Raw genomic sequence first — 19,105 nt, forward strand, 5'->3', positions numbered from 1 at the left:
AATATACTTCGTGAGCCACGTACTGACCAAGGCAAAGCAAAGGTACCCATTGGTAGAGAAACTGGCCTTCGCAGTGGTAACAATAGCAAGGAAGCTGAAACCATATTTTGATGCGCACGTAATACAAATATTCACAAATTACCCGCTGGAAAAAGCATTACAGAAAATGGATGCATCAGGCAAACTCTTAAAATAGGGCATCGATCATTCTGAGTACGAGTTTGAGGTCAAACCTAGGGCAGCCATTAAGGCACAAGCCTTAAAAGATTTCATCGTGGAAGCCTCTTATGAGGAAAAAGAAGATGACATAGGAATCTGGACGGTAGAAGTAGATGGATTCTCAGCCCAAGTGGGGAGTGGAGTAGGAGTCATAATGACATCTCCAGAAGGAAATGTATTTGAGTACGCCATAAAGTTCAAGTTCAAAGCATCAAACAACGAGGCAGAGTACGAGGCAGCACTGGCAGGCCTGCGTATGAGTATCGCACCTAGATCCCGAAAAGTCCATTTGCAAACTGACTCTCAGCTTGTCGCCAGCCAAATGCAGGGGGCGTATGAGATTAGGGAAGCAACCATGTTGAAATATGTAACTAAAGTAAAGGAACTGGCAGCTCAGCTGGTTCATTTCCAGTTAGACTTGGTCCTCAGAGCAGGAAACTCCCAGGCTGACGCTCTATCAAAGTTAGCAAATTCTACCCTGCAGAGCCTCACGAGGACGGTAATGGTAGAAGTCCTGGATGAAAGCAGTATCGCTGAAAAAGAGCAAGTGAACTACATCGGGCAACATGGAAAGTTCACGGCTCGTTGCCAGATGATGAGGTGCAAGCCAGGAAGGTTAAGAAGGACGCCAACTGGTATGTGGTAATAAACGGGGAGCTTAACAAGAAGGGCTTCTCGAAACCACTGCTGATGTGGATCCCAGAGTGGAAGAAAGAGAGGTTCATGGAAGAAGCGCACTCATGGATATGTGCCAACCACATTGGTGGAAAGGCAGTGGGAGTAGAAGTCCTCAGAAGAGGTGCATACTGGCCAACTCTGACGCATGACGCGCTGGCATATGTTCAAAAGAGCAACCACTACTAGAAAAAGGGTCATTTTTGACGGAAAATTTATGTCGGAACCACCCCAAAATCCGTCGTAAAACCTGTTTCCGACAGAATTCCGTCGTAACCGGTTGTCGGAAAAGCTGTTGTAGGAAATTTGTCTTCTACCGACGGAAATTCCGTCGGAAACACTTTTCCAACGGAATTTTTCTTCGAAAGTGGTTTTTCAGCACCAGGAAAATCCGTCGGAAATTTCTGACGGAATTCACAATTCAGTCGGAATTTTCCGACGGAAATTCCGTCGAAAACTGGTTTTAAGAAATAACAAAAAAACGTCGCGCCACCAGTACGGCACGGCGTATCAACCACCACCAACCACCAAATAACTCCCCACCACCAGCCCCTAACTGGTTCCGTTACACGACCCATACCATCAAAACCCCTACCCACCTAATCCTAACCCACACAAACTAGCTAAGAAAACCACCCCACCACCCACCTAAAACCACCACTGTCGCCACCACCACCAAAACAACTTGTCACAACCCAAAAATTAAACAAAAAAAAATTTAAATCCTAACACAACACCCAGAAGCCCGAAAAAATCCCAACCCACCTCACCCTAAAACCGAACCACCGTCCTAACCGACCCAGACCTGACTAAAAAACCAAACCACCATGGCATCAAGCCACCACAACCGTAAAAAAGAAAAAAATAATAAAAATAAAAACCTACCGCCACCCTAATCAACCAAAAATAAATAAAAAAAGAAGTACAAACCTTGAATTTCACCAACAAAACCACAAAAATGGCTCGAATTTTGGTTTTAAAGGTCAAATTCGACCATGAAAACTCTAGATCTAGATTTTTCATGGTCGAATTTGACATGAAAAACCTTACTTTTGTTCAAAAAATTAAGTAGGGCTTCACGAATTAGTGTAAATTTTGGGTTGTTGTTGCCAAAAATTAATTAGAAAGAAGAAAAAGGGGCGAAAACCCAAAAAATTAATTAGAACAAATGAAAAAGAAAGGGGAAAGGGGAAGAAAAAGGGGCGAAGAACAGGAGGAAGGAGGAAGAACAGGAAGGAGGAAGAATAAGAAGGAAGAAGAAGTGGCGGAGAAAGAAGGATGAAGAAAAAAGGGGCAGAGAAGGAGAGATAAATGAAGGGGTAAGGGTAAAGGGGCGGGTTTAAATTAGGGTTTCAAATTTTTTGTTTTTTTTTTAAAAAAAATCAAAATTCCGCCGAAAACATAAATTATTCCGTCAGAAACTTTAATTTCCGACCGAAAAATCCGTCAGAAGTTTCCTACGGAATAAAATCCATCGGAAAACACTTAATTTCCGACGGATTTTAATTTCCGTCGTAAATTTCCGACGGATTTTCGACGGAAATTCCTGATCTGTCGAAAATTGCCTACGAAAATAAAATATGTCGGAAATTAAGTGGTTTCCGACGGATTTTCATGACCGTCGGAATTGACTCTTTTTCTAGTAGTGAACAAGTGTCAAAAATATTCCCCTGTAATAAACCAACAAGCGAATGATCTGACCCCGATCCTCAGCCCGATCCCGTTTGCTGAGTGGAGAATGGACATATTAGGACCTTTCACCACTGGGTCAGCGGGCAAGAAGCATCTCATCGTGGCAGTAGATTATTTTACCAATTGGATAGAGGCTGAACCCACTAAGTACATAAAGGCAGTCCAAGTAAGGACATTCATATGGAAGAACATCATCACAAGGTTCGGGGTTCCACAGTGCATAGTCTTTGACCATGGATGTCAGTTCGATTGTGACACCATCAAGGATTACCTGGAAGAAATGGGCACCAAGTATGCAAGTGCCTCAGTCTGCCACCCGCAGTGTAATGGCCAGGCAGAAGCAGCAAACAAGCTGGAGGAATACAAGGGCCTATGGGAAGACCTAATCCTAGAGATTTTATTGGCAAACATAACCACTAAGAAGGAGTCCACTGGTAAAATCCCTTTCACCCTAACCTATGGGGCTGATGCAGTTGTCCAAGTAGAAGTGCAACTCCCCATCCTGCGGATACAACACTATGAACAACAAGGAAATGAAAAACGCATGCTGGAAGAGCTAGACTTCCTGCCAGAAGTAAGGCTAAAAGAAGCTCTCAAGTTGGCAGCCTCGAAGAGTAAGATATCCAAAGCTTTCGACAAGAGGGTCAAGTACAGGGAGCTCCTGCTCGGAGATTTAGTCCTTTGAAAGACAGCAGCAGTAGGAAGAGGAAATCAGCATGGAAAGCTGTTAGCAAACTGGGAAGGCCCTTTCATCAGTCACGATCAGGTAGGACCAGGTGCATTCCTCCTTACAGATCTAGAAGTTCAGGTCTTAAGAAATAGTTTCAATGATGATGTGTTAAAGAAATACTTTGTTTAAAAAGCATGAAGTTAGGAAGAAACAGAGGTAGTTGTTTCAATTTTGCACAAACTTTATTCAGTTCATGTTATGTTAACTAAGGCATTCGAGCCATTTTTATTCAATGAAATACAAGCCACTTCGTGAGGAGTATGTTACGTAAACCTGTTTTAATATATCATGCCTTATCATTATATACTAAATGCAGAAGTAAAACAAAAAAAAATAATAAATTTTTTTGTTAAAGGCAAGAAGCACATCAGCACAAAGTGGCAAAATAGTGTTAGACGACAAATTAAAACATCCCTCCCTAAGACCTCACCTCATCTGCTCACGGTAAAATAGGGCACCACCTCGGGGACGCCTGAGGGGGAGGCCTAGCACGTTCAGCTTGAGCAGGAGAGAAAAGGGAAAACGAAGAAGATGAGCTATGTGGGCAACACTAAGGTTCTTTTAGTTCCACTTAGCTCACCTCTTTGAGGGGGAGAGGAAAGGAGGAGATAAGCATGCAATAGACCCTTACAAAAAGAAGTAAGCGGCACAAAACAACAAGTCGTAGCATAAATAAGCTGAACGACATAAAAAAGTCGCAGCAAAACAAGCTGAGCGACATAGAAAAGTCACAGCAAAGAAAGTTAGCAAAATAAAAGTCAGGTTAAGCTGGACAGGCCCAGCAGAAAAAGATAAAGTATTCAGCAAAAGCGCAAGTAAACATAATCTTTGGCGGCTATGCACCCCAAAGACAGTAACAAAAACTACTTGGTTACTACAGATCTGAGTGAGGGAAACTCAGGAGAATCACTGGAGTAGGAAGGTGACAGCCGCCATAATCTTTATTGGTCACCAGCTAAGGATTCCACTCCAATAGCTGCAGCAATGTCAGGGCAGAGAGGAACTTCCAAGTTCAACACAGCTTGGTCAGGAACCTTGCAGCTAACAACACGAGAATGATCAGTAGGGAGATCAAACAAACCAGCCTCGCCTGCAGCGTTTACCTTAGCCCAGAAGGCGTTGAAACGAACCTGCTGCTCCTCACCCTCACCATACAAGCTTCTAACACACCGAACTGCAGCCTCCCATCAACCATCATGGTGATCAGCCAATAACTTAGTAAAAGCAGGGGAGAGCGCAAAAGCTTTGAGTGCCTCCTTCTTGGTAGCTTCCAGCTCACAGATCTGCAATCTCTGCCTCAAACGTCTGCACCTTGGCCTGAGAGGTCTCCAGTTGCTCTTCGCAGCTCTTTAATTTGGTTTGAGTGAGTTGAAATTCTCCCAACTGGAGCTGCAGGACGTCCGCCCTCTCCCTTAGAGGAGTCAACTCGCTGGCCATAACATTCCTCTCAGCCTGAGCCTGCTGAACCTCCAAATTCTTTCGAGAAAGAATTATGCCCTGATTCTGATACTCCTTCTCCACTGACAGCAAAGCATTGGATAAATCTCGAAAAGACTTGACAAGCTGGAAAAAGGGCAGAAAAAGAAAGGAGTGAGCCAAGTCAGGAATTGACTAAAAATAAAAATAAAACAAGGCATTAACAAGGGAATAAGCAGAGAAGAAAAGAAAAACCAAAGCAAAATGGGAAAACTAAAAGCAGAAAACTAACCTTCTGCAGGTCACGGCAAGCTATAGTAGTAGGGAGGCTTACTGAGTTGCGCTTAGAATCAGCTAGGAGACAACCCCTTGAGTCAGGCGGTACCCCAAAGTACCAGCCTTTTGAGGGTCGTCCACAAACAAAGACTCGCCAGCCCTCACATTCATCTCAAGCCGAAATGGAGCATTCTCAGCCCTACCAGGACACAGTATGGGGCGAAGGTGGGCCTCAATGGGAACCTCAAAAAATTTAATAGCCCCAGCTGGGCAAAAATTACTTCCAGCAGAGATTGAGGTAGCAGACAGAGGATTTTCAAAAGCATCACTCAAGAACTGATGAACACAGCGGTTAAGTTCACCAGAGTTCTGAGTATTTCACCCCCCTGTCAACATTCCAACCAAGAAGCCCAGTGTTAGCAGAATTGGATGCAAAAGGAACAAGGCTAGAGGAGATGCGAGCCTTCTTCGCTTCAGGCTCATCTCTAGCAGGGGCAGAGGACACAGGTTCATCATCTAAGTCAATAATTGGATGATCCTGCTTGTGAGAACCCTCTGCCTGGGAGTGTCCACCTCTAGAAGCACTTCGGAGCCATCCTCTCAGTCTAGAAGGATGCGGTGGAAACATGGGAAGCTCTATGGTAGTTCATTAGGGAACTGGAAGTCAGTAGCTGCAACAGAAGGATCAACAGTGTCCTTCGCAGCATCAGCATTATCAACATCGGAAGAAAATAGCAGAACATACTCACTTGAAAAAGTGGGCTTTACACCCACACTAGTAGTCTCAGCCCCCTCATGGGGAAACTGGAGAACACTATCGGCAAAATCGTCAGCACTAGTTTTTGGATCATCAGAAGCTTGATCGCGCTATCGTTTGGCAGCAGAAGACTGAGGTGCCATCCTGCCGGAAGCTGCAACAGGTTGCATCTCAGGAGAAGCATCATGCGCCACTAACGCCTCCGGTTCTAAGCCAGCTCTTCGAGGGGTAGGCTGAGTCTCACGCCTGCTCCCAACAGTAGAGGAAGAAGGCTCAACTTCAGCACGGCTGGACCCTGCGCGATCGACAACAGTCATAGTACCGAAAACAGCCCGCAGCTTAGAGGGAGCAAAACGCACATCATTCTTCAGAGAGCTGGCATACACCTCTAGTGTGTCAAAGAGCTCAGGAGGATTTTGAGGGGTAGCAGTTAAACGGTCCCTCTAATTATTGGCCAGCCCAAGAATACGCTTATCCAACTTGTCATAGCCTGAAAAGGGGAAAAGACAAGAAATAAAATAGCGTAAAAGACTTTTAAAAAAAGGAGAAGAAGAAAACAAAAAGAAAGCCTAGAAACTTACCAGGCTCATGTGTATGACACAAGCGTATAGTAGAGAGCTGCTCATTACCCATAATGTATATGGAGTTGGGAAGCCAGATCTTAGGAAATTTGGAATCACCAGTCCCCGCACCCTGCAAAGCCTTAGTCTCATGGGCAGGCTCGCAGGGGGTGACGGTAACTCCAGCCATATTAGTACGGATCTCCCTAAAGTTGCGCAGCGCAGAAAAAGTGGAAGGCACCTTCACCCTGAAAAATTTGCCAGTCCAATCCCTGAAATGACCAAGTTTTGTGTAGGATAAGACCCTATCCTCCTTAGGAGCAACATAGTACCACCCGAGTTCGGTCCCAGAAGCAGACCTCTTCAAGCTCATTAAAGACTTGAATAAGTGCAAGGATTCAGGGTACCTCTGAAATCGTAAGAACCACATCGGGCAAATTAGGGTATGAAGAGAAGCTGGATGCAGCAGGGAAATGCATCCTTGCGCCAGAGGGAGTCCAGCACACAGTTCTTAGACCCGTAACACTTGTCATCCGAGAAAAACTCAGTCTTGCCCTCCTCAACAGGCTCCACCACGTAGGTGGGTTGACAATCAAAAAGAGAATGATCGCCTGGGGACTCAGTCATCCTGCTCGTTCGAACAGTTGGAGAGGGAGAAGGTGATGGAGTATCAATATTGCCAGCGAGCAATACATAATGGTCAAACCGATTTACATCAGCCATGTCATCAAGCTAAGAAAAACTGTTTAAAGGCTGAACACGGGGAATGGGACTAACAAGAGACACGTCAGGGGGATTAGCCTTAACGGCATTTGCTAACGCCTTATGACGCATTGTGCCCAGCCTTAAATGGGTAAGGTGGTACAAAGGAATCCCATCCTTTATAAGCACTCGCTCGCAGTAGGGATTAAAGAAATCAGGGCAAGACTCACGCTGGAAAGGGCAAAAGGCACTACCCTCAGCGGGACGACTACTGCCCGACCCAAATGCAGCAGTACCCGTCCCGCTCGCAACGTGGGGACAGGAAGAAGGCATAACCATTTGTATAGGAGTAGGGGAAGAAGAAAAAGAAACAGGAGGAGTATGCGCAGGGCGTTCACCTAAAGGAGATGATCGGGAAGTAGAATCCAATTCAGTGGCCACTTGAGGCTCACTTATGTTTTGACTATCAAAAGCGTCAGGCGTTATGAAATCTGCAAATAGAAAAAGCGCACAAAAGGACGAAAAAAGCAATGGGGAACCGAAAATCAAAGGTCAGTTTAGGGAGACAAGAACAATGAAGGAATAAAGGGAAAGAATCAAGAACGCAATTACAACAACAAGAAAGGGGGAAAAATTAGACAATGACAATTAGTGGGAATCAAAAGGTACAATCTTGGGAAGAAAAAAGCAAAAAGAATCGAAATTGGGAAAATACATACAACAAAGAGGTACAAAGTAAGTACCTTTAATAGAAAAAGTTGCAGAAGCAACAAAGCACAACAACAATGGCGAACGAAAAAACTTGAACAGAACAAAGTTCAAAACTTTAATCAAGAAAGATAGAAGAAGAAACAAAGTAGTAAAGTAGTAAGAGCGAAGAAATAAAAGAGAAAAGCGAGTAAGGCAAAAAGTTGAAGTTAAAAAAAGGCGAAGAAAGCGGAAACTTACCACAACAATGGAAGAACACGAGCACCTAAAGAGGAGAAATGAAGAGCGAAGATTTTGAAGTGAAAATTAATAAAGAGGGGAAGATGAAAATATAAAGTAAAAGAAATGAGTAAAAAGTGCGGGACAGTGAATTTAATACGGAGTAAATGGGTAGTTGGAAACAAAGCAAAGCCAAACCGCCATGTTACTTCAGTAAATTCAAACTGACGGCCTAGATCATCAACACGTGTCCCACTCATGCAAATACCATTCCCGCCAAAAAAAAAAAGAAACGTGCACTTTCGCGGGAGTAATCAAAATTCCTCTCCACAAGATCGTCATTTCCCAGACTTCAACGGGAGTGATCGAAATTCCTCTCCGCAAGATCGTCATTTCTCAAACTTAAGCAGGAGTGATCGACATTCCTCTCATCAAGATCGTCATTTCTCAGACTTCAGCGGTACTGATCGAAAATCATCTCAGCAAGATCGTCATTTCTCATACTTCAGCGGGAGTGATCGAAATTCCTCTCAGCAAGATCGTCATTTCTGCGACTTCAGCGGGAGTGATCCAAATTCCTCTCCGCAAGATCGTCATTTCCCAGACTTCAGCGGGAGTGATCGAAATCTCTCTCTACAAGATCGTCATTTCCCAGACTTGAGCGAGAGTGATCGAAATTCCTCTTTTCAAGATTGTCATTTCTCAGACTTCAGCCGGAGTAATCGAAATTCCTCTCCACAAGATCGTCATTTCCAAAACTTCAGCGGGAGTGATCGAAATTCCTCTCAGAAAGATCGTCATTTCTCAGACTTCAGAGGGAGTGATAGAAATTCTTCTCAGCAAGATCGTCATTTCTCAAACTTCAGCGGGAGTGATCGAAATTCCTCACAGCAAGATCGTCATTTCTCAGACTTCAGCGCAAGTGATCGAAATTCCTCTCCACAAGATCGTCATTTCCCAGACTTCAGCGGGAGTGATCGAAATTCCTCTCTGCAAGATAGTCATTTCCCAGACTTCATCGAGAGTAATCCAAATTCCTCTCCGCAAGATCGTCATTTCTCATACTTCAGCCGAAATGATCGAAATTCCTCTTAGCAAGATTGTCATTTCCCAGACTTCAGCGAGAGTGATAGAAATTCCTCTCAACAAGATCGTCATTTCTCAAACTTCAGAGGGAGTGATCGAAATTCCTCTCAGCAAGATCGTCATTTCTCAAACTTCAGCGGGAGTGTTCAAAATTCCTCTCAGCAAGATTGTCATTTCTCAGACTTCAGCGGGAGTGATCGAAATTCCTCTCCGCAAGATGGTCATTTCCCAGACTTCAGCGCAAGTGATCGAAATTCCTCTCCACAAGATCGTCATTTCCCAGACTTCAGCGGGAATGATCAAAATTCCTCTCTGTAAGATTGTCATTTCCCAGAATTCAGCGGAAGTGATCGAAATTCCTCTCAACAAGATCGTCATTTCTCAAACTTCAGAGGGAGTGATCGAAATTCCTCTCAGCAAGATCGTCATTTCTCAAACTTCAGCGGGAGTGATCAAAATTCCTCTGAGCAAGATCGTCATTTCTCAGACTTCAACGGGAGTGATCGAAATTCCTCTCCGCAAGATCGTCATTTCCTAGACTTCAGCGGGAGTGATCGAAATTCCTCTCTATAAGATCGTCATTTCCTAGACTTCAGCGGGCGTGATCGAAATTCCTCTTTGCAAGATTGTCATTTCTCAGACTTCAGCCAGAGTAATCGCATTTCCTCTCCGCAAGATTGTCATTTCCCAAACTTCAGCAGGAGTGATCGAAATTCCTCTCAAAAAGATCGTCATTTCTCAGACTTCAGCAGGAATAATCGAAATTCCTTTCCGCAAGATTGTCATTTCCCAAACTTCACCGGGAGTGATCGAAATTCCTCTCAGCAAGATCGTCATTTCACAAACTTCAGCGCAAGTGATCAAAATTCCTCTCAGCAAGATTGTCATTTCCCAGACTTCAGCGGGAGTGATAGAAATTCCTCTGAACAAGATCGTCATTTCTCAAACTTCAGAGGGAGTGATCGAAATTCCTCTCAGCAAGATCGTCATTTCTCAAACTTCAGCGGGAGTGTTCAAAATTCCTCTTAGCAAGATCGTCATTTCTCAGACTTCAGCGGGAGTGATCCAAATTCCTCTCCGCAAGATCGTCATTTCCCAGACTTCAGCGCAAGTGATCGAAATTCCTCTCCACAAGATCGTCATTTCCAAGACTTCAGCGGGAATGATCAAAATTCCTCTCTGTAAGATTGTCATTTCCCAGAATTAAGCGGGAGTGATCGAAATTCCTCTCAACAAGATCGTCATTTCTCAAACTTCAGAGGGAGTGATCGAAATTCCTCTCAGCAAGATCGTCATTTCTCAAACTTCAGCGGGAGTGATCAAAATTCCTCTGAGCAAGATCGTCATTTCTCAGACTTCAGCGGGAGTGATCAAAATTCCTCTCCGCAAGATCGTCATTTCCCAGACTTCAGCGGGAGTGATCGAAATTCCTCTCTATAAGATCGTCATTTCCTAGACTTCAGCGGGAGTGATCGAAATTCCTCTTTGCAAGATTGTCATTTCTCAGACTTCAGCCAGAGTAATCGAATTTCCTCTCCGCAAGATTGTCATTTCCCAAACTTCAGCAGGAGTGATCGAAATTCCTCTCAAAAAGATCATCATTTCTCAGACTTAAGAGGGAGTGATAGAAATTCCTCTCAGAAAGATCGTCATATCTAAGACTTCAGCGGGAGTGATCGAAATTCCTCTCAACAAGATCATCATTTCTCAGACTTCAGCGCAAGTGATCGAAATTCCTCTCCGCAAGATCGTCATTTCCCAGACATCAGTGGGAGTGATCAAATATCCTCTCAGCAAGATCGTCGTTTCTCAGACTTCGGCGGGAGTATCGAAATTCCTCTCCGCAAGATCGTCATTTTCCAGACTTCAACGGGATTGATCGAAATTCCTCTCTAAAAGATCGTCATTTCCCAGACTTGAACGAGAGTGATCGAAATTCCTCTTCACAAGATTGTCATTTCTCAGACTTCAGCTAGAGTAATCGAAATTCCTCTCCGCAAGATCGTCATTTCCCAAACTTCAGCGGGAGTGATCAAAATTCCTCTCAGAAAGATCGTCATTTCTCAGACTTCAGAGGGAGTGATAGAAATTCCTCTCAGCAAGATTGTCATTTCTCAGACTTCAGCGGGAGTGATCGAAATTCCTCTCAGCAAGATCGTCATTTCTCAGACTTCAGCGCAAGTGATCGAAATTCCTCTCCACAAGATCGTCATTTCCCAGACTACAGCGGGAGTGATCTTAATTCCTCTCTGCAAGATCGTCATTTCCTAGACTTCAGCGAGAGTGATCAAAATTCCTCTCCGCAAAATCGTCATTTCTCAGACTTCAGCAGGAATAATCGAAATTCCTCTCCGCAAGATTGTCATTTCCCAAACTTCAGCGGGAGTGATCGAAATTCCTCCCAACAAGATCGTCATTTCTCAAACTTCTGAGGGAGTGATCGAAATTCCTCTCAGCAAGATCGTCATTTATTAAACTTCAGCGGGAGTGATCAAAATTCCTCTCAGCAAGATCGTCATTTCTCAAACTTCAGAGGAAGTGATCGAAATTCCTCTCAGCAAGATCGTCATTTCTCAAACTTCAGCGGGAGTGTTCAAAATTCCTCTCAGCAAGATCGTCATTTCTCAGACTTCAGCGGGAGTGATCGAAATTCCTCTCAGCAAGATCGTCATTTCTCAGACTTCAGTAGGAGTGATCGAAATTCCTCACAGCAAGATCGTCATTTCTCAGACTTCAGCGCAAGTGATCGAAATTCCTCTCCACAAGATCGTCATTTCCCAGACTTCAACGGGAATGATCGAAATTCCTCTCTGTAAGATTGTCATTTCCCAGAATTCAGCGGGAGTGATAGAAATTCCTCTCAACAAGATCGTCATTTCTCAGACTTCAGAGGGAGTGATCGAAATTCCTCTCAGCAAGATCGTCATTTCTCAAACTTCAGCGGGAGTGATCGAAATTCCTCTCCGCAAGATCGTCATTTCCCAGACTTCAGCGGGAGTGATCGAAATTCCTCTCTATAAGATCGTCATTTCCTAGACTTCAGCGGGAGTGATCGAAAATCCTCTTTGCAAGATTGTCATTTCTCAGACTTCAGCCAGAGTAATCGAATTTCCTCTCCGCAAGATTGTCATTTCCCAAACTTCAGCAAGAGTGATCGAAATTCCTCTCAAAAAGATCGTCATTTCTCAGACTTAAGAGGGAGTGATAGAAATTCCTCTCAGCAAGATCGTCATATCTCAGACTTCAGCGGGAGTGATCGAAATTCCTCTCAAGAAGATCGTCATTTCTCAGACTTCAGCGCAAGTGATCGAAATTCCTCTCCACAAGATCGTCATTTCACAGACTTTAGCGGGAGTGATCGAAATTCCTCTCCGCAAGATCGTCATTTCCCAGACTTCAGCGGGAGTGATCAAAACTCCTCTCAGCAAGATCGTCGTTTCTCAGACTTCGGCGGGAGTGATCGAAATTCCTCTCCGCAAGATCGTCATTTCCCAGACTTCAGCGGGAGTGGTCGAAATTCCTCTCTACAAGATCGTCATTTCCCAGACTTGAACGAGAGTGATCGAAATTCCTCTTCACAAGATTGTCATTTCTAAGACTTCAGCCGGAGTAATCGAAATTCCTCTCCGCAAGATCCTCATTTCCCAAACTTCAGCGGGAGTGATCGAAATTCCTCTCAGAAAGATCGTCATTTCTAAGACTTCAGAGGGAGTGATAGAAATTCCTCTCAGCAAGATTGTCATTTCTCAGACTTCAGCGGGAGTGATCGAAATTCCTCTCAGCAAGATCGTCATTTCTCAGACTTCAGCGCAAGTGATCGAAATTCCTCTCCACAAGATCGTCATTTCACAGACTTTAGCGGGAGTGATCGAAATTCCTCTCCGCAAGATCGTCATTTCCCAGACTTCAGCGGGAGTGATCAAAACTCCTCTCAGCAAGATCGTCGTTTCTCAGACTTCGGCGGGAGTGATCGAAATTCCTCTCCGCAAGATCGTCATTTCCCAGACTTCAGCGGGAGTGGTCGAAATTCCTCTCTACAAGATCGTCATTTCCCAGACTTGAACGAGAGTGATCGAAATTCCTCTTCACAAGATTGTCATTTCTAAGACTTCAGCCGGAGTAATCGAAATTCCTCTCCGCAAGATCCTCATTTCCCAAACTTCAGCGGGAGTGATCGAAATTCCTCTCAGAAAGATCGTCATTTCTAAGACTTCAGAGGGAGTGATAGAAATTCCTCTCAGCAAGATTGTCATTTCTCAGACTTCAGCGGGAGTGATCGAAATTCCTCTCAGCAAGATCGTCATTTCTCAGACTTCAGCGCAAGTGATCGAAATTCCTCTCCACAAGATCGTCATTTCCCAGACTTGAGCGGGAGTGATCTTAATTCCTCTCTGCAAGATCGTCATTTCTCAGACTTCAGCGAGAGTGATCAAAATTCCTCTCCGCAAAATCGTCATTTCTCATACTTCAGCAGGAATAATCGAAATTCCTCTCCGCAAGATTGTCATTTCCCAGACTTCAGCGGGAGTGATCGAAATTTCTCTCAACAAGATCGGCATTTCTCAAACTTCTGAGGAAGTGATCGAAAATCCTCTCAGCAAGATCGTCATTTATTAAACTTCAGCGGGAGTGATCAAAATTCCTCTCAGCAAGATCGTCATTTCTCAGACTTCAGGGGGAGTGATCGAAATTCCTCTCCGCAAGATCGTCATTTCCCAGACTTCAGCGGGAGTGATCGAAATTCCTCTCAGCAAGATCGTCATTTCTCAGACTTCAGCGCAAGTGATCGAAATTCCTCTTTGCAAGATTGTCATTTCTCAGACTTCAGCCAGAGTAATCGAATTTCCTCACCGCAAGATCGTCATTTCTCAGACTTCAGCGGGAGTGATCGAAATTCCTCGTGATAAACTCCCCTTCGCCCTATAACGTGATCATGAGAATACCGCTCATCCACAAGATAGGTAGAATAGTATCCACCTACCACCTTGCCATGACTTACACGACTAATGAGAGACGGTCAGCAAAGCTCAGGGGAAGCCAAAAAACAGTTAACAATGTTACATAACCTCCTTAAAGCAGCCTACAAAGACCAGACAACAGTCAACCTCAAAACGAAGGTCCACTGAGCAGGCTGAGAGAAAGTCAAGAAAAAGGAAGCGCGAAGAATATCACAAGGAGAAGGATAAATAGAAGTTAGCAATGGAGAACTTTGAGCCTGCAAAGGAAGAGATGGCTAGATCACTTACCAGTGGAGAGCATGTCAAATTTGAGCTCACAGAAGGTGACCCCACGAGAACGGTAAAAATCGGGAAAGACATCGATCCTGGAGTAGGGGTACACCTCATAGAGCTGCTGAGAAGAACAAGGATATTTTCGCATTCTCTGCAGATGAGATGCCCGAAATTGACCCTCCAGTCATGGTCCACATGCTGAATGTGAAGGAGGATATTAAGTCGGTCAAACAGAAAAAACGAAGCTTCTCCACTAAGAAAAATTAAGCAATCCAGGAGGAAGTGGAGAAACTCTTGGAGGCAGGATTCATCGAGCATTGCGATTACCCAGAGTGGTTAGCAAACGTAGTCATGGTGAAGAAAGCAAATGGCTAGTAGAGAATGTGCATTGATTTCACAGATCTGAACAAGCCATGCCTAAAAGACTACTACCCACTTCCGCGGATTGATCAACTGGTAAACTCAACCAGCGGGCACGCCTTGCTAAGCTTCATGGATGCCTTCTAAGGGTACCATCAGATCATCCTGCATAAATCAGACCGGCAGAAAACCGCATTCATCACAGAAGGGGGAGTGTACAATTACATAGATATGCCCTTCGGGCTGAAGAATGTGGGGGAAACCTTTCAGAAGACAATGGATAGAGTATTCCTGCATCAGAAGGGCAGAAATGTTGAAGTGTACGTTGACGACTCAATTGTTAAGAGTGTCACGTAGGCAGGGCATATCATGGATTTGGAGGAAACATTTGCCACCCTTAACATGTACAAAATCAAACTCAACCCGAAGAAATGTGTCTTTTGAGTGAGCTCGGGAAAATTCTTAGGTTTCCTGATCAGCAAGAGAGGAATAGATGCAAATCTGGAAAAGGTCGAAGTAGTCCTAAGCCTGCCTGAGCCTAAGCGCATTAAAGACATCATGCGGCTGATAGGCAGAATGGCCGCGCTGACTAGGTTCATTAGCAAGTCAGCAGACAAGGCCTTACTGTTCTACCAGCTACTGAAAGGGAATAGAGAATTTAAGTGGAGAGCTGCAGAAAAAGAAGCTTTTGAGGGTATTAAGTAGCATTTGACTAAACTCCCAACAATGATCAGCTCGGAGTTAAGGGAAAAGTTACAGTTGTATATTTCTGCATCAATTCAGACAATCGTAGCCGTGCTACTGGTAGAAAGACAAAAACAACAAAGGCCAATATACTTCGTGAGCCACGTACTGACCAAGGCAAAGCAAAGGTACCCATTGGAAGAGAAACTGGCCTTCGCAGTGGTAACAATAGCAAGGAAGCTGAAACCATATTTTGATGCGCAAGTAATACAAATATTCACAAATTACCCGCTGGAAAAAGCATTACAAAAAATGGATGCATCAGGCAGACTCTTAAAATAGGCCATCGAGCATTCTGAGTACGAGTTTGAGGTCAAACCTTGGGCAGCCATTAAGGCACAAGCCTTAGAAGAGTTCATCGTGGAAGCCTCTTATGAGGAGAAAGAAGATGACATAGGAATCTGGAAGGTAGAAGTAGATGGATTCTCAGCCCAAGTGGGGAGTGGAGTAGGAGTCATAATGACATCTCCAGAAGGAAATGTATTTGAGTACGCCATAAAGTTCAAGTTTAAAGCATCAAACAACGAGGCAGAGTACGAGGCAGCACTGGCAGGCCTGCGTATGAGTATCGCACCTAGATCCCGAAAAGTCCATCTGCAAACTGACTCTCAACTTGTCGCCAGCCAAATGCAGGGGGCGTATGAGATTAGGGAAGCAACTATGTTGAAATATGTAACTAAAGTAAAGGAATTGGCAGCTCAGCTGGTTCATTTTCAGATAGACTTGGTCCTCAGAGCAGGAAACTCCCAGGCTGACGCTCTGTCAAAGTTAGTAAGTTCTACCCTGCAGAGCCTCACGAGGACGGTAATGGTAGAAATCCTGGATGAAAGCAGTATCGCTGAAAAAGAGCAAGTGAACTGCATCGGGCAACAGTGGTACACAGACATTATGGCATACAAAGTTCACGGCTCGTTGCCAGATGATGAGGTGCAAGCCAGGAAGGTTAAGAAGGACGCCAACTGGTATGTGGTAATAAACGGGGAGCTTAACAAGAAGGGCTTCTCGAAACCACTGCTGAGGTGTATCCCAGAGTGGAAGCTAGAGAGGTTCATGGAAGAAGCGCACTCATGGATATGTGCCAACCACATTGGTGGAAAGGCAGTGGGAGTAGAAGTCGTCAGAAGAGGTGCATACTGGCCAACTCTGACGCATGACGCGCTGGCATATGTCAAAAAGTGCAACCACTACTAGAAAAAGGGTCATTTTTGACAGAAAATTTATGTCGGAACCACCCCAAAATCCGTTGTTAAACCTGTTTCCGACAGAATTGCGTCGTAACCGGTTGTCGGAAAAGCTGTTGTAGGAAGTTTGTCTTATGCCGACGGAAATTCCGTCGGAAACACTTTTCCGACGGAATTTTTCTTCGAAAGAGGTTTTTCAGTACCAGGAAAATCCGTCGGAAATTTCTGACGGAATTCACAATTCGGTGGGAATTTTACGACGGAAATTCCGTCGGAAACTTGTTTTAAGAAAAAAAAAAAAAAACGTCGCGCCACCAGTACGGCACGGCTTATCAACCACCACCAACCACCAAATAACTCCCCACCACTAGCCCCTAACTGGTTCCGTTACACGACCCATACCATCAAAACCCCTACCCACCTAATCCTAACCCACACAAACTAGCTAAGAAAACCACCCCACCACCCACCTAAAACCACCACTGCCGCCACCACCACCAAAACAACTTGTCACAACCCAAAAATTAAACAAAAAAAAAATTTAAATCCCAACACAACACCTAGAAGCCCGAAAAAATCCCAACCCACCTCACCCTAAAATCGAACCACCCTCCTAACCGACCCAGACCTGACCAAAAAACCAAACCACCATGGCATCAAGCCACCACAACCGTAAAAAAGAAAAAAATATTAAAAATAAAAACCTACCGCCACCCTAATCAACCGAAAATAAATAAAAAAAAGAAGTACAAACCTTTAATTTCATCAACAAAACCACAAAAATGGCTCGAATTTTGGTTTTAAAGGTCAAATTCGACCATGAAAACTCTAGATCTAGATTTTTCATGGTCGAATTTGACATGAAAAACCTTACTTTTGTTCAAAAAATTAAGTAGGGCTTCACGAATTAGTGTAAATTTTGGGTTGTTGTTGCCAAAAATTAATTAGAAAGAAGAAAAAGGGGCGAAAACCCAAAAATTTAATTAGAACAAATGAAAAAGAAAGGGGTAAGGGGGAAGAAAAAGGGGCGAAGAACAGGAGGAAGGAGGAAGAACAGGAAGGAGGAAGAATAAGAAGGAAGAAGAAGTGGCGGAGAAAGAAGGAGGAAGAAAAAAAGGGCGGAGAAGGAGAGAGAAATGAAGGGGTAAGGGTAACGGGGCGGGTTTAAATTAGGGTTTTAGATTTTTTGTTTTTTTTTAAAAAAAAAAATCAAAATTCCTTCAAAAACATAAATTATTCCATCAGAAACTTTAATTTCCGACCGAAAAATCCGTCAGAAGTTTCCTACGAAATAAAATCCACCGGAAAATACTTAATTTCCGACGGATTTTAATTTCCGTCGTAAATTTCCGACGGAAATTCTTGATCCGTCGGAAATTGCCTACGAAAATAAAATATGTCGGAAATTAAGTGGTTTCCGACGGATTTTCATGACCGTCGGAATTGACTCTTTTTCTGGTAGTGAACAAGTGTCAAAAATATTCCCCTGTAATAAACCAACCAGCGAATGATCTGACCCCGATCCTCAGCCCGATCCCGTTTGCTGAGTGGAGAATGGACATATTAGGACCTTTCACCACTGGGTCAGCGGGCAGGAAGCATCCCATCGTGGCAGTAGATTATTTTACCAATTGGATAGAGGTTGAACCCACTAAGTACATAAAGGCAGTCCAAGTAAGGACATTCATATGGAAGAACATCATCACAAGGTTCGGGGTTCTACAGTGCATAGTCTTTGACCATGGATGTCAGTTCGATTGTGACACCATCAAGGATTACCTGGAAGAAATGGGCACCAAGTATGCAAGTGCCTCAGTCATCCACCCGCAGTGTAATGGCCAGGCAGAAGCAGCAAACAAGCTGGAGGAATACAAGGGCCTATGGGCAGACCTAATCCTAGAGATTTTATTGGCAAACATAACCACTAAGAAGGAGTCCACTGGTAAAATCCCTTTCACCCTAACCTATGGGGTTGATGCAGTTGTCCAAGTAGAAGTGAAACTCCCCATCCTGCGGATACAACACTATGAACAACAAGAAAATGAAAAACGCATGCTGGAAGAGCTAGACTTCCTGCCAGAAGTAAGGCTAAAAGAAGCTCTCAAGTTGGCAGCCTCGAAGAGTAGGATATCCAAAGCTTTCGACAAGAGGGTTAAGTACAGGGAGCTCCTGCCCGGAGATTTAGTCCTTAGAAAGACAACAGCAGTAGGAAGAGGAAATCATCATGGAAAGCTGTTAGCAAACTGGGAAGGCCCTTTCATCAGTCACGATCAGGTAGGACCAGGTGCATTCCTCCTTACAGATCAAGATGTTCAGTTCTTAAGAAATAGTTTCAATGATGATGTGTTAAAAAATACTTTGTTTTAAAAGCATGAAGTTAGGAAGAAACAGAGGTAGTTGTTTCAATTTTACACAAACTTTATTCAGTTCATGTTATGTTAACTAAGGCATTCTAGCCATTTTTATTCAATGAAATACAAGCCACTTCGTGAGGAGTATGTTACGTAAACCTGTTTTAATATATCATGCCTTAGCATAATATACTAACA

At 43.9% G+C, this 19,105-nt stretch overlaps 1 protein-coding gene across 1 annotated transcript; it reads left to right on the forward strand.

The window, feature by feature from the left end:
* Positions 1-14,239: 14,239 nt before the first annotated feature.
* LOC110706177 lies at positions 14,240-16,566 on the forward strand. The gene is made up of 4 exons (XM_021884078.1): positions 14,240-14,321; positions 15,098-15,325; positions 15,415-15,503; positions 15,658-16,566. The coding sequence occupies exons 1-4, from the start codon at positions 14,240-14,242 to the stop codon at positions 16,564-16,566; spliced, it is 1,308 nt and encodes a 435-aa protein (XP_021739770.1).
* The last annotated feature ends 2,539 nt before the right edge of the window (positions 16,567-19,105 follow it).

This window comes from Chenopodium quinoa, unplaced genomic scaffold (assembly GCF_001683475.1).
Source record: "Chenopodium quinoa cultivar QQ74 unplaced genomic scaffold, ASM168347v1, whole genome shotgun sequence".
NCBI classification, from domain to species: Eukaryota; Viridiplantae; Streptophyta; class Magnoliopsida; order Caryophyllales; family Amaranthaceae; genus Chenopodium; species Chenopodium quinoa.